The sequence below is a fragment of the Eretmochelys imbricata genome, chromosome 1 (genome assembly GCF_965152235.1).
Source record: "Eretmochelys imbricata isolate rEreImb1 chromosome 1, rEreImb1.hap1, whole genome shotgun sequence".
Lineage (NCBI taxonomy): Eukaryota > Metazoa > Chordata > Testudines > Cheloniidae > Eretmochelys > Eretmochelys imbricata.
In genome coordinates, this window is record NC_135572.1 from 278,085,810 (window position 1) to 278,101,728 (window position 15,919).

Below are 15,919 nucleotides of genomic sequence, written 5' to 3' on the forward strand. Positions count from 1 at the left end.
GACTGCATGTCACAGTAGATGCTTTTACAGCTTCTGGTGGTATTTTGTTCAAAGGGTTTATCACATTTTCAAGAAGTGATGTATATGGGGTTTTGGACTTAAGAATTCTGTTAAGCCTGCTTCTCTAGTTAAGTTAAAATACTATTAGATATTTCCTTGCTCTGTCTTTAAGAATCCTGTAATTCTAAAATAGTTTCTCAGTTTCTCTTCTGTAACTGAGCTTACCATGGGTCCATAATATTACTATTTCAGCTTGGACTCCAGAAAACTGCAGTCTGCAGAAGACTGCAATGAAACTTTAAAACTGAAGCTTTCCCTGAAGACTGGTAAGGACCAAAGCTATCAGGCTGTGCAGCTTTAAGTAGCACTTTAAATGCGGTTGATTCCTCAGGAATTGTCTATATGGGGAATTTATTGGCATAACTTAGTTATCAGTGTAACTCTGGTCACCACACTTGCTCCAGAGAGCCTTTTTCCTCTTCGCAACAAACTAAATTGGAAAAAAGCACTCTTATTCTGCAATAACTGTCCATATGGGAAGTTATACTGATAATTACAACAGTATAGTTATGCCAGTAAATGTTCCCACATAGGCAAGCCCTAAGACCGTGGTTCTCAACCAGGGGTACACATACCCCTGGGGCATGCAGCAGTCTTCCACGGGGTATATCAATTCATCTAGATATTTGCCTCGTTTTACAACAGGCTACATAAAAGTCAGTACAAGCTAGCAAAGTCAGTACAAGCTAAAATTTCATACACAGAAAGTGAGAAAGTAAGCAATTTTTCTGTAAGTGTGCTGTGATGCTTTTGCATTTTTATGTCTGATTTTGTATGCAAGTAGTTTAAGTGAGATGAAACTTGGGGGTACACAAAACAAATCAGACTCCTGAAAGGAGTACTGTAGTCTGGAAAGGTTGAGAACCACTGCCCTAAGACATCAATATATGTGAAATGCTACTTAATAAAACCTTAGATGCACAACCTGATAGCATTGGTCCACCCCATTTTTCAGGGAAAGCTTCCTGTTTGCTAGTGGCAAAGAAGGTAAGGTATTTAAGTTTTACTTAAAGTTTGGGGGCATTGTTTTCTTCAGTTCCATGTAAAGTGCCACAGACTGGTTGCCATGCTAAATTCATAATAATGTTACTATGACACAACTGCAAAGCAGTCTTTTTGGTTGATGTGATTTAACATGAAATGCTAAAAGGTGCCGCTCTTAACTCAGACAACACTAAGTAGCTGTATTTGTGAATGGGCTAAAAAGTCACTTTTTTACAAATATTTCATTAAGTTTGTAACTTCATTAGCTACATTTTCATTGTTATAGTTATCAAAACTTTAAATTGAAAGTTTACCTGCATTTTAGACCGTATTAAAGTGAGATTAAACAATGTGGAGTAATCAGCATGCAGCTGCTGCATTGAAAGGTGACCTCTAAAGGAAAAAAAGAGTTTGCCCTTATGTTGTATGAAGGCCAGAAAGGTCTCAAACTCTTCCGGTTGCACCACCTTCCCCCTTTATACACACCCCACACCCATCCACCCTTGGAAACAAAACATGGCAGTTTAGCCTAACTTTGTTGGAGGTTCCAAATTGTGAAGTTGCGCTCTCCTTAACTGATGATTCAGGAATGTTGACAGACACATTCCCAATTATTTGTAAAGCATTTAAGTTAAATTAGTGTTCAATAAATAAAAATATCCTTTCATTTAATCACTTTCACTATCTTTGTACCTGTGATCACATGATCCTACTAGTCCTACAGTTGTACCCCAAGCTGTACTCTAGTTGCCCAATTTTGTTACAATCTTAAATCCATCCTGAGTACAAACTGTTGTAACCAGGTTCCCCGATTTTTTTTTTTTTTTTTTTTTTTAATTATAGTGCTGAAAGGCCCCACCACCATAACAGGGTGGTGTGGCCAACATTACTTACAGGTGACATGAACTCAAGTTCCTTTACATATGTTAATACCCAAGAGCTTGAACAGGACCGTCTTTGTATGATTAAGCTAGACAGATCTATACTCTACTGAAAATTGGTTGAGAAAATTAAATGACAGACTTAGATCACTATGCAAAGACCTCCCTCACCTTAAATGCACACCACAGCCATACTAAATAGGATCTCACTTGAGCTTGAATAATGAGCCCAAACTGCAGCAGAATATGGTTTTTACTGGTAATTCAGTATCACAATCACTTTGGGCTCTTTGCAAGAGCCATTTTTCCTCTTTGTGTTGTGCTTACCGCCGCTTGTAGTTAGTGGGGAAGGAGTATGGTTTACGGATCAGCATGTCAATATTTCCTTTGCAGAAGTAGGAAGAAGTTCCATACCTTTGAGAATCATTCAGTTATGCGTAAAATAATTTCACTGCTTTAGGACGGACCAATTAAATATCACTGACCTGTCTTGGCATTAAGATACCTAGAAGAGCACATTACATTTTTGCAGAGGAGAGGTTTTGCTTCTAGGTATTTGATTTTATTAGTATTTAAATTTAGAGAGTGGCTCCAAAATTCTTTAGGTCCAAAGAAATCAAAAACTTAACACGTCAAACTGGCCTAATATCAACATTATAGAACACTACAAAACCAAGACCATCCTCTGTCAAGCCAGCACTAATAGAAAACTCCACTGAACAAAAACTTTGCAATATACCTGTGAACAAATTCTACTCTGACAGTTGAGAGCAGAATATGTTCCAGTCAAAAGCCCTATGCCCCCAGATTTAGGTATTATATACTGCCTAAAGCACATTTCAGACACTCAGTTAGGACTTTTATTTACTGGGGGAAATGGTGGTTTTAAAAACAAGGTCACTTTTTTAAAATTAAGTTAAACATGACATCTTGATGAGACAAGATGGGTAAGGAAATATCTTTTATTGAACCTTGTGTCGCTAATATCCTGAGACCAACACGGACGCAACAGCGCATATGACACCTTAATGTCAGATTAGCTAATTTTTAAAAACACTCTCCCATAATCAAGACAGGGTATGTGGCCACGTTTTCTAGGCAAAAGAATGCATTTTTAACATGTATTAGCTAAATATTAAAATCTTAGTGTACAGAAGACATTTGTGTTTTTAAACACAGCTCAGGTAAACCCTAATTCAATCAGATAAAGTTTTAAAACTACACCTTTTTTCCTAGGGCAGACATATCCTAAGTAACTCCAGTCTGCAGGGATGCAACATGAACAGAACTGGTCTTTCAAATGCACAGAAGCCAGACAGATTTTTACATCAAAGCTAACCATTTGGAAAGTTCATTCAATCCAGGCCTGTACAGAAGAAAAAGTGATCCTACTAATAAGGAGACATTGTTCGAAACAGCTCAGACGAAATCAGGCAGGAGATCCTTCTATTTTATTAAGTTCCCCACAAAAAAGAATACAGAGATCAATAAGGAGCTACAATACAAAAGGAGGCAAACATTCACTACATGTACATGCTAGTTGCTTCTTTGAGCTTTTATATTATGCTATACAGTAAATGCTTTTATATATGATGCTACATAGGCAACAACATTGCTTTTAAGAAATGTATTGACATTCAACGTAAGTCAAAATAGATAACCTGTGCATCTTTCTATACACTTCTGGTTTGGGGAGTTTGCCAGCCTTGAATATGGTACATAAAAGATTTAATTTACAATCTGACTGCATCACATTTAAAAAAGTGTACACTCTCAGGGTGTCCTGGACAGTACCAAAAAGAGGTTAATGCATGCTACATGCAGATATGGATGAACTCTAATTACAGCAGCTAATTGTTTGGAATTTACTACAGCACTTGGCAAGCCCCATCTCAAAAGCAAACTGGGGAGGCTATACTAGAGAGTACACCCCAAGTGTTCCTGAAAGCACTAGGCTAAGTAATACGAACAAGTGATGAACATACACCAGGAGCCTAACAAGAGGTTTGAGGAACACAAAGAATCTAATGAAATTAAGAATTTTAAGTTACTGCTTTTTCATACCTTCTATTGAGGTTACATGATATAGTTCATGTGACTTAAGAGTTAATTCAACAAATGACTAGCTGTTCAATGGAGTTGTCTGGGTGGAAAGGAGTATGTGGAATGTAAAGAAACAGTATATTTCTGAACACCTAAACTAAGGCCATGTCTACAGCAGCACTTATGTCAGCAAAACTTTTGTTGCTCTGGGCTGTGAAAAAACAGGTTGTCTACACTGCAATTAAACACCTACAACTGGCTAATGTCACCTGATTCAGTTTCCACAGTATGCACCTGATGAAGTGAGCTGTAGCTCATGAAAGCTTATGCTCAAATAAATTGGTTAGTCTCTAAGGTGCCACAAGTACTCCTTTTCTTTTTCTGATTCAGTGAGACAAGAAAGCTGTAACAGTGCTGAACAAAACAGTTGTTTGGGCACCAAGAAAGGCAAAAACCAGCAGTTCCTGAGTACTGAGCTAGGCACTCAAATTTGAGAAAAACAACTGCAGAAGCACTGAAGTGTGCCAGAACACCTGAAGTGCTGCCGGGATCCAAAGAAAAGGTGGTGCAATAGCTGAGGAGACATAGAGCTTGTCTACACCTACAATGCTGCTGTAGCACTTAGTGAAGATGCGACCAACCAGAGAAAGCACGAGCACTATCTACACTGAGAGTTTGGTTAGTATAACTGCATTCCCCAGGGGTGTGGATTTTTCACACCCTTGAGCAACACAGTTACACTGACAAGTTTGTAGTGTGGACCAGGGCATAGTCTCTTGCAGGTTGCTCCTTTACAAACCATGGTAAAGGAGGAATTGAGTGGAATGTCCAGAAGTTAGGATAGTCTCCCCAGCTATTGCAGACCTCAAGGGTCGATACTCTGATAAGGAACTTCTGCTGTCTCAAACTAAGGTGCCATGTCCTAGGAATAAGAAACCTGCAAGATGGTGTCTTTAGAAAAGACATCTTCCCATATGCAGATGAAGGGGGGGGGACATCCAAGTCTTAAATTTCTGGTAGATAAGTTTCATGACCATTTTAGTTATTTAAAAACAATAGTAACTCAAGTTCCTAGTGTTCATGCTTCCAAGTCACAGATAATGTCTAATTACATTGTGCAATGCAACCATCAAAAAAAGTTCTTAAATGACTGCCTGTGCAATTGACCTTGATTAAGGGTACAGAACTTTGTTGCCGCCTATATTTGCTGCAACATAAGACCCTGCTCACATCTAAATTCACCATTTCAACTTTCCTCTAAAATTCAGTGCAATGTAGAAAATGTCTATGCAATATTTTTAAACTGTAAAGTGTTCATTCTCCACAAAACTCTGTGCTAAAGACTCAAAGTTCTTTCAATGACAAGTAAAAATCCAAGACAACTACACAAATTCATGAGAAGGGCACAATCAGGTTTATCCCAAATTCATCATAACACTATGTTGTCACACACCAAGCATGCCTCATCTTCAAATATATGCAGTACAATCTGTTAAATTACAAATCCCGTTATCAAATGTTTGGTAAAAAAAAGTGCAAATAATGAATATACATTTAATTAAGAGAAAGTCAGCATTTAAGAAGTTATTGTAAGCTAATCATGTTCTGGTTAACGTCAGCACGAAGACTGCTGTACAGTCAAGTCATAATTCTAAATAGCCTACAAACTAAAAAACAATAGATTCAGAGAAACCGTTTTCGCCCACTATAACGATTCTGGCCACAAATCACAGCTGGTGCCGCCTATCTGTCAGCACTCCGCTTTACACGCTGGGTTTGTTGATTATAAAATGGTGACAGTCCCAAATATCTGTCCCCCGAAATAATGAAGTTGAAACACATGAAAGAAAGTAATCGAAGTGATGTTTCGCTACGTTATACTTTGAAAGAGAGACATGTCTTCGCGTGCTGGAGCCCGACGGGTGCGCAAGTGGAACGAGACGCCCGGCAGGGCGATGCGCACGGGTTATGCCGAGATGATGCCGCTGTTGCCACATGCGCGGAACCAGTGATGTGAACAGACGGCTTTTAGCCCCCATTCACCGTACCACAGCCGAGAGGTCTGAGACACCCCGCCCCGCCCCCCCCGCAACCTTTCTTCACAGCGTCACCGGGACATGTTCTGTCTGAAACCCGGAGCTGGCCGCCAGCCTCCCAGCGCCGGCCGCCCGCCTCCCAGCGCCCCGGGCTCGCCAAGGCGAAGCGCCGCGCTAGGACCGGCGCCCTAGACCGCAAAGCGATCCGATCGGGCCTCAGGCAAGCGCCGCGGAGCCTGGGAGGGACAGCGTCTCGCACCCAGCCATGCGGCTGCCGCTACCCTGCCCCGGGGCCAGGGAAGTGGAAAGAGAGCGGGACTCCCCACGGAACAGCCCCTTCCCCCGACACCCCGCGCGGGACAAAGGGAGCGGCGGGGACGGGCGATGGGAGCCCCGCAGCCTGGCTCCGGCGCGGGGAACCAGCCCCGGACCCCGCCCCACCCCAGTGCCCAGCTCACGGCCCTGCCCCGCCGCTGCCCCGGGCCGCTCACCTCGTCCTCTCGCTCGCTGCGGAAGCACAGACACGCCGCCCGCTTCTTGAAGCCCTCCCGGTCGTAGGTCCGCGTTTGGTTCGGCTTCAGCTTCATCATAGAGGCGGAGGTGCCCCGGCCGCCGCCCGCCCCAAGCCCCGGCGCGCCCGGCAGACGCGGCCCCGCTCCGCCCGGCACCGGCCGCGGCCAAGCTCCGCTCGGTCCCGGCGGGGAAGCGTCTCTCCCAGGAGCGAGGCGCCGGCGCCACCGCTGCTGCTACCGCCTAGGGAGCCGCGCCATGGAGCCCACCCGTTGCCCTGCCCTGCCTAGCCTAACGGCTCGCCACCGCCGCCTCCCTGCGCTGCCCAGCTCCGAGCGCCGCGGCGGCAGCCCCTGCGCCCACTATTTAACTGTAACGCACATTCCTGCGCCCGCGCGGCCCCCCGCGCGCCACCGCCTCCCCGCCGCACTGCGCAGGCGCCGCCAGGCCCGGCGAGGGGCGGGGGAGCGGAGCGCGCGCGCGTGAGAGAGAGAGAGAAGGGGGAGGGAGCTCAGAGGCGGGCGGGGCTGGCGAGGCGGAGGGAGGCGAGCGGAGCTGGAGCGCAAGGGAAGGGAAGGGAAGGGGACGGGAGCACAGGGCGGGGCGTAGTAGCGCTGGCTGGAAGCGATGAGTGGCAGCTGGAGGGAGAGGCCAGTCCGTCACTGGATGGTGTCCTGAGTGCAGAGCAGGGACCGAGGCACTGGTGGATGTGGCCCATCCTTCTCTCTGCTTAGTCAACCGGTAGGCCGGGTCTACTTAGTGGTTTAGCTATAGCATAAGTGCTGGAAGCAGGGATGCTCCTGCACCCCTTGGCTTGAAGTAGTTTCCATCATATACATGGTTTACGGTTTGGGTCAATGGCTCTCAGCACCCCTGAGCTGTAGATTCACTCCTGTGCAAGTTCCTGGCATGCAAGGAGCTGTGTTGGGGGGAGGGCTCTTTTTGCCAATATAACTTTGTGGGTGCTAGGGCTTTTGCTAGCAGGGTTGTGTTGACTGGGGTTGATCATGCTCCGACTGTCTTAGCTACGCTGGCAAAAGTTTTAAGCATAGACCAGGCCTAAAAAAGATAAGTCCGGCAAACTGATGTCAGGCTGCCCATTTAAGGGTTTGCACGGGAATAACTAAGGGTTTGTCTACACAAGGTTTTTCCAGTTATACCAGTAGTTAAATTGCTATACTGGTATAACTCTCTCATGTGAACACTCTTATTCTGGAATAAGCATGGCTTTTTTGGCTAAGGGCTTGGCTACACTTGCGAGTTACAGCTCAATAAAGGAGCCCTGGGTGCACTACCTCACTACCCGTTCGCACTGGCAAGACACGTAGAGCGCTCTGACTCCGCGGCTACAGCACTCCTGGTACTCCACCTTGGCGAGTGGAATAACGTTTGCTGCACCCCCGCTGGAGAGCCGCGCAGCGCCAGTGTGAAAGAGGTGTTGCTTTACTGCGCTCTGATCAGCCTCTGGAAATGTCCCATAATCCCCTTAAATCAAGAGGCCACTCTTGTCATTGTTTGGAATCAGCTGTAGGAATGCGGAAATGCCCGCTGAAAGCTCTGTTTCTGACAGCCAGCTGCTTGTCTCCTCCGAGACAAAGCAACTATTACTGTGGAATGCTGTGTGTGAGAGAGCGAGGCGGGGGAATGAGGGGGGTCTGAACTTACAGGATGACATGCTGACATGCTCTCAGCCCCCCAAAAACCCACTCTCTCTCCCCTCACATCCACACAACACACTCCCTGTCACACTCCACCATCACCCCCATTTGAAAAGCACCTTGCAGCCACTTGGATGCTAGGATAGCTGCCCATAATGCACCACTCCCAATGCCGCTGTAAGTGCCGCAAATGTGGACAGACTGCAGCGCCTTCCCTACTGTGCTCTACAAAGGCTGGTTTAACTCAAAGCTTTCTACATCTCCAAGTGTAGCCATGCTCCAAGGCCTGGTCTACACTAGGAAATTAAGTCAATATAACTATGTTGTTCCCAGGTGTGAAAAATCCACACCCAAGTGATGCAGTTAAACTGGTCTAAGCCCCGGTGTAGACTAGGGGCTTCTCGGCCTTTTGGCTAAGATCAAGTGCTAGGTCGATAGGAAAGTTCACTGAAGTGCTAAAGTGGTGGAGCTGCGGCATTTTAAGTGTAGACAAGCCCTTAGTTTAAAACACTTTCAAAGTGACATAAGCTAAACTGGAAAAAGGCACTAGACTTAAGAAAAGGAGTACTTGTGGCACCTTAGAGACTAACCAGTTTATTTGAGCATGAGCTTTCGTGAGCTACAGCTCACTTCATCAGAGCTGAGCTGTAGCTCACGAAAGCTCATGCTCAAATAAACTGGTTAGTCTCTAAGGTGCCACAAGTACTCCTTTTCTTTTCTTTTCTTTTCTACTCCTTTTCTTTTTGCGAATACAGACTAACACGGCTGTTACTCTGAAACTAGACTTAAGCTACACTAGCACTTTTGTTGGTAAAACTTTTGTCAGTCAGGGGTGTGAAAAAAACATCCCCCGATCAACAAAAGTTTCACTGACAAAAGTGCCGGTGTGGACAGCACTATGTCGGCGGGAGATGCTCTCCTGCCAACATAACTACCTCTGCTTCTTAGGTTTAATTTTGCTGGCAGGAGAGCTTTTTCCTCCTGGCATAAAGTAGCTACATAGGAGACCTTACAGCGACACAGCTGTAGCAGTACAGCTGTGCCATTGTAAAATCCGTAGTCTAGCATAGCCTGATTCCAGAATAAGAGTGTTCAGGCAGGGAGATATACCACTATAACTATAGAACTTTAAATTCATACCCTACCTTACGCCAGTATAACTTCCCCATGTAGACAAGCCCTAAATCAATTTGAAATCTGATTTTAGTTAAACTGGGGCAAGTTCTGGCTGTAGACCAACCTCAATTATTACAATTCTGCAAACTCACGGAAACATCATGCCATTGGTTGTATCTGAGACCTGATCTACTCTATAAACTTTGGCCAGTAATGTCTCTTATGGTGTGTGTTTTTTATGACATATTTATACAGTCAAAAGCCCTCGTGTAGATGCAGTTGTACCAGCAAAATGCTTTTGCCAGTTAAGTTTTCTTTGGGGAACTAGTATAGCCCATGCATCTACACAAAAGGAGGAGTTATCAATACAGTTATACAGGCAAACCCTTTCTAGTAATACTGTGCTGATTTAATACTTCAGAGAAGTGTGAGCTGACCAGTCATCTGGATGGGTGTTAATATAGATGCCTGTTAGTGGTAATTTAAATGTCAGCATTAACTATTTCACTTTGATCAAAGTATGTAGAAGGAAGTGGGAAGATCTGAACAATTTGCTGTGAGTGGCACAATATTGTCAATCTCAAGTACTCAAAAATCCTGAATCAGCTGCTAAAATCATCAGGCTCACTCACTTGATTTGAGACAAGACCATCATTGCCTAACCCAAGGAAAGGAGTACTTGTGGCACCTTAGAGACTAACCAATTTATTTGAGCATGAGCTTTCATGAGCTACAGCTCACTTCATCAGATGTATGCTCATGCTCAAATAAATTGGTTAGTCTCTAAGGTGCCACAAGTACTCCTTTTCTTTTTGTGAATACAGACTAACACGGCTGTTACTCTGTAACCCAAGGAAGTTCTTTACACAGACATCTTCAAAACAGCTTCATGCTGCTCTCTCTACACATTTACATAGCATTACTATTAGGATTTGGCCTTACAGCTGCATTCTTCTGGTCCAATGAAGATCACAAAGTCCAGGATGAAGCATATGAGAACTCAGAACAAAACATTTTTAATCAAGGCAGTCTGGCTCTGCACTGAATTTGCAGAGGAAATCAGGCAGTGCAGATTGACTGTCTTCATGAAATGTTGCAAAACCTTCATCTTTGAAAAAGTCACCATAAGAATTTTACACTCACTGTACTGACACCTTCTTCTACTCCATAATCCCTAAAAACAAGCAAACAAAAACTTACCTGAAATGGAGGTTTTTACCCCCAAAAGGGGAAAGAACTAGCAACTGCATGAACTCCCATGGGGACTACTGTATTGTTATTGATTTTATGTGGAAGGTGTTTGGCTACTACAGTGATGGGCAGAAGTATAAAACCCTAAAATAGATAGATTGAGTCTTGGTTCCATTTCAGCCATTTTATATCTCTTAGTGCAAAGTAGCTGGATACACAGACCCCTGGTTGAGAACCACTGCTTTAGTGGCAGGGGCATGAAGAGAATAACAGCCTAGGACTACTATCAGTTACTCTGTTAGCTCCCTTGGCAGAAATCTATGCTGTGAATCTAAAGGTCCAAACCCTGCTGATGACTTAAGTTTGGGATCCACATGATCAGATTTCTGTTTTTTCAGTTTGTTTTCTAAGAAACTTAGGAAAGTACACCCAAAATAAACAAATAAAACATTAAAATAACATTAAGTTTGCAAAGTCAAAGACTCAAAAGTTGGAAAATACCAGCATTAAGGTTGCTTGTGCAGCATGCACTATGATTCAGTATTTAATTACATGATTGTGTGCTATTTTTTGCACACTCAGTGCACAGGATGGACCTACGCTGGGTATGAATCAGGACTGTGTAGTGAATAAGGTTGTTGGCTCTAGTACCCCTTTATCATTTGTTGCAAAAGCTGCTGAATGCAAGCCTGGAGAATTGGACTCTATCCCTGCCTCTGCAACAGAGTTCCTACGAGAATACTAGTCTTAACAAGTTGAGCCAAAATTTTCACAGTTAGCCACTAATTGTGTGTTGCTCATTTTCAGAGTGTTGAACGTGAAACACCTGGAGGTCAGATTTGCAGAAGTGCTGAGCACTCACAACTTCACCTGAAGTCAATTGACACTGTATTTTGAGCATATAATGTCCTATTAAAATGGTAAGTACTCTGGAAAATCAGAGCCTTAGATGTCTTAAGCTGTCTATCCAAGTTTAGTGCATACTTTGACAGTTTTGACAGACAATCTCTCTGTGTCTCCATTCTCCCACTGTAAAAGGGTATGGATGGGTGTTAAAACCACCTCACCTTACAGGGGCATTGTGAAGATAAATTCATCAATATTTGTGAAGTACTCAGATACTATAGTGAAAGCACCTTAGAAATTCCCATGAGGTAATTAGTTTTGTATTCAGTGCAGGGTTTGAAGGTCTGTGGTAAATAAGGGCTGTGTCTACCCTACAAAGTTTTGCCAGCATAGCTATGGCAGCTAGGAGAAAAATTCACACCCCCTAAGCAACATATCTATGCCAGTAGAACCCCTAGAGTAGATACCCAACTATACTAACAGAAGAGTGCCTTTGTCTGCATAGCTAACATTAGCCATCACTGACAATTTTAAAATCAAGATTGGATGTTTTTCTGAAATATATGATCTAGGCATTATTTTGGGGAAGTTCTATGGCCTGTGTTATATAGGAGGTCAGACTAGATAATCACAATGGTCCTTCTGGCCTTGGAATCAATGAGGTGGGATAGCTACATGGGTAGAAGTACTCCTTTGCCAGCATTTGCTGCATCTCCATCAGGAGGCTTTGCTGGCATAGCTCTACCCCAACGGCTCTGTAGTGGAGACAAGCCTGCCTGTGTCTACGTGTTGAATGAGGAGAATAGAAAGAAATATTGAGTAATTACCCATTCATTGACTCGGCAACCATAACATTCTCTTTACATAGTTTTTTAATATAATATAGATAACCATAGCGTGTACATAGTCTCTTTCTGTGTATATGTAAAAAGTTTTCCTGTATAGACTGTTAGCATAGCAGTTGTGCTCACATGTTCTTTTGGGACACCCCTTGAGCTCCAGGAGTTGGAATCCTCCTCAGATGGTAACTTTAGGGCCTGGCTACACTGGAAATTTCAAAGCGCTGTAGCGGGAGTACTCCCATGGCAGCGCTTTGAAGTGTGAGTGTGGTCGCACGCAAGCGCTGGGAGAGAGCTCCCCCAGTGCTCCTGGTAATCCACCTCCATGAGGGAATTAGCTCTGAGCGCTGGGAGCGCAGCTCCCAGTGCCAGAGCCTGTTTACACTGGCGCTTTAAAGGCTGTGACTTGCTGCACTCAGGGGGGTGATTTTTCATACCCCTGAGCCAGCAAGTTAGAGCGCTATAAAATGTGAGAGTAGCCAAGCCCTTACTTTTGTCCCCTACCCCAATTCAATAAGGTATTTAACTTCAGATACATGAGTAGTCCCACTATGTTCAACGTAATTACTCAGGTACACATTGTAAGGAGAGTGGTCACTTTAGATAAGCTATTACCAGCAGGAGAGTGGGTTTGTGTGTGTGGTGGGCGGGGGGGGGTGAGAAAACCTGGATTTGTGCTGGAAATGGCCCAACTTGATTATCATACACATTGTAAGGAGAGTGATCACTTTAGATAAGCTATTACCAGCAGGAGAGTGGGGTGGGAGGAGGTATTTTTTCATGCTGTGTGTGTATATAAAAAGATCTTCTACACTTTCCACAGTATGCATCCGATGAAGTGAGCTGTAGCTCACGAAAGCTTATGCTCAAATAAATTGGTTAGTCTCTAAGGTGCCACAAGTACTCCTTTTCTTTTTGCAAATACAGACTAACATGGCTGTTACTCTAAAAGGGACCTGAGTCATTCTGCTTTTCTAAAAAGATAATCTTGCAGGTTTCTTAGGCCTGGTCTACACCTAAAATTTAGGTCAACCTAGTTATGTTGCTCAGGGGTGTGAAAAATTCACACCCGAGAGACGTAGTTAAGGTGACCTAGCTCCGGTATAGATTTGGCTAGGTTGACGGAAGAATTCTTCCATTGACCTAGCTACCACCTCTTGGGGAGCTGCGTTACCTATGCCAGCAGGAGAACTCCCTGCCCTTCAGAGTCAAAAAACTTTAAAAATTAGGTAGTTCCATTAATATTGTATTGATGAGATAAGAGCCAGGAATAAGAATCCTGCAAGATGATGCATTCAGAGAAGCAGAATAACAATGTGTGTAATTCCTTTTAAACTTTAGATTCATAGTAGCTAGAGATGGAAAAGACCTATTACCTCATCTAGTCCATATCCTTTCTAAAGCAGCAACAGTATATTCTTCTGTGTTTTGTCCAGTCAGTGTTGCCAATTCTTATGATTTAATCATGAGTCTCATTGTTTTTGTGTTTTCCCAGAAGCCTTAGTTTCGAGAGGCATGTGATTAGGCTTTCATTTAAAAGTTTCTAACCCTTCTAGTTGTGGAAAAAAGCTTGAAAATGTGACCCAAGCATATACTAAAGATTCAAAAAACAGAAGGGAAGTAAGAACACATTTCTTTTTTTAAAATTACACAGTTTTGAGGAGCCTGAGTCATGATTTTTGAACATCATGGTCTAGTTTTAAATGTCTGGAGTGATGTGGCTTCCATTACGGATGGAAATCTGAAATTATTATAGATTTTGTAATCTTTAAAGTCTATTTTTTTAAATTTACAAGTTTTGACCATTTTATGGTCTTGTAATTGTAAAAAGGCCATGTTATTTAGAATTACATATCATTAAACTTTAGAATTTTAAACCAGTAGCTGTAATGTGGAGCCCTTATGGCATATTTTAAAAGAAATAAAGTAAATAATGGTTATACATTGTATATTACCATGCAGTCACAGTATCTGTCACTTGTATTTCAACTTCATAGTGATTCAGAATAATATTTTATTAAAGTGTCTCTGTTTGGAGCTCATACAATAACATAATGATTTGGTTATAAAGTAAAATTGGACACCTTGAATTCAAATTTATTTAGAACTAGTTTACACAATGTTATATGTAATGATGATGTAACAAAGGTTCAAAAAGCCTTGGTAATCAAACAAAAATAGATCTCCAACTAGTTTTAACTAAAATCTTGAGTGAAGCAAAGTTTACCTTGGTGTGACTACGAGCAAACCTTTTCTTCCTTGAGATTGAAGAAATGGTTTAAAAATTTACAGACGTAGGTTTTCTGATTTCCTTGACCTACATTTATTGCCCAGATTAGAAACTGCAGGGTTTAATAACTGTGTTCTGGGAATTGATACCAGAAAAAAATATATTTTGCACTCATGTATTTTATTATGATTAATACAAATAAGATATTTGTGTTGAAGGTGCTTTAGTCATTTGTTTACCATTTATCCTGAAAACAGAGAAAGCCCAACTTTGTTCTCAAATCAGTGAGTCAGATTAATTAGATCTCATTGTTTTTAACTGTCTTCATGCTAAATTGCCATTTGTTCCTTCATGATTATAACCCTTTTTGGTATGTCATCAGTTAGACTGCCACAGAAATGCTATAGTCCAGAGGTAAACAACCTCTTTGGAGCACACTGAATGCCTCAGAGAATACTATATCCTAATTCAGCTGCATCACAACCCAGTAAAGAGGCTGCCCTGTAATCATATCAATAAAATTTACCAAGAATTGTAGTGATCAGGAATGGGAAGGTCAACTAGACAGTCATATTGCAGAACTTTTATCTCCTTTTCTATGCCAGGACATAGCCTTAACTGTATCTTCTTTATCTTAAAAAAAAAGGTTCAGAGTGAGGGAAGAGCAAAGATTCATTAGCTAGGTTCTTATTTTAACACAGTTCACCTTTCCCAAGTTACAAATGAAATGGGTGATGTTTCTTCTGAGATTTAATAATGCCACTTTTTGTTAGCCCTGATGAAGTGATCAGGAGAAATGCCAATCTATTTTCAATGTAAATAGAGAATCTCTATGATGCTTTCACCAGTTATGAATGTGCCAACATTAGACTTACAACCTTTGTAAATGCCACTGCCATCAGAGAAGCCTACCAAGAAACACACACATGCTTCTTTAATTAACATGCAACATAGGAAACTAGTAAATATTTATTTCCAACTATTACTCCCCATTAAAGCAGTTTTTAATACTAGGTCCTATGTTCCTTAGCCCCAGATGTACAATCTGTTTTCTTGAATCTAATATACTAGAAAATTTTTTTTTTTAATTCAAATGTACAGGTTTACCAGATATGTGGATTGAACTTCCAATATGCATATCATCACCTTTTTTCAGGCTGAACCATTGCAGTTGTTGATAATCATATCTCCAGCCAATTTGTTATTGAGAGGCAGGTCAAACGGCCTGGGTGATAGTTCTGTGATTCTGTTACTGAAAATTATAATCATTGAATTCCTGTGAAGATAGCTACTCTCTTAAAAATGTCACAAGATACTTCAGATGCTATTTATCCATAAAACAACTGGATAAATACTGAAAAATATTTTGGTGAGTAATGGGCCTCATTGTTATTTACCTTATGGCCCCTTTGTACTCTGCCGACGACATAAATGGGCCTTGAAAGGGGAGAAACAGTCCCCAGCAATATCCCCTGTATAGGAGGCCTCCCAAGCTGGTGTAGAGCTGATGTAATAGCTGTGTTCC

The 15,919-nt window shown here is 42.4% G+C and overlaps 1 protein-coding gene across 2 annotated transcripts in view; it reads right to left on the bottom strand.

Annotated features, from left to right (window-relative positions):
- NUDT4 (nudix hydrolase 4) overlaps positions 1-6,799 on the bottom strand; it is a 54,308-nt gene extending 47,509 nt beyond the window's left edge. For both annotated transcript variants that reach the window (XM_077832383.1, XM_077832375.1), the window contains exon 1: positions 6,496-6,799. In XM_077832383.1, the coding sequence (XP_077688509.1) occupies positions 6,496-6,594 (99 nt within the window). In that variant the 5' untranslated portion in view covers positions 6,595-6,799. The remainder of the gene's footprint in view (positions 1-6,495) is intronic.
- Between the last annotated feature and the right edge of the window lie 9,120 nt (positions 6,800-15,919).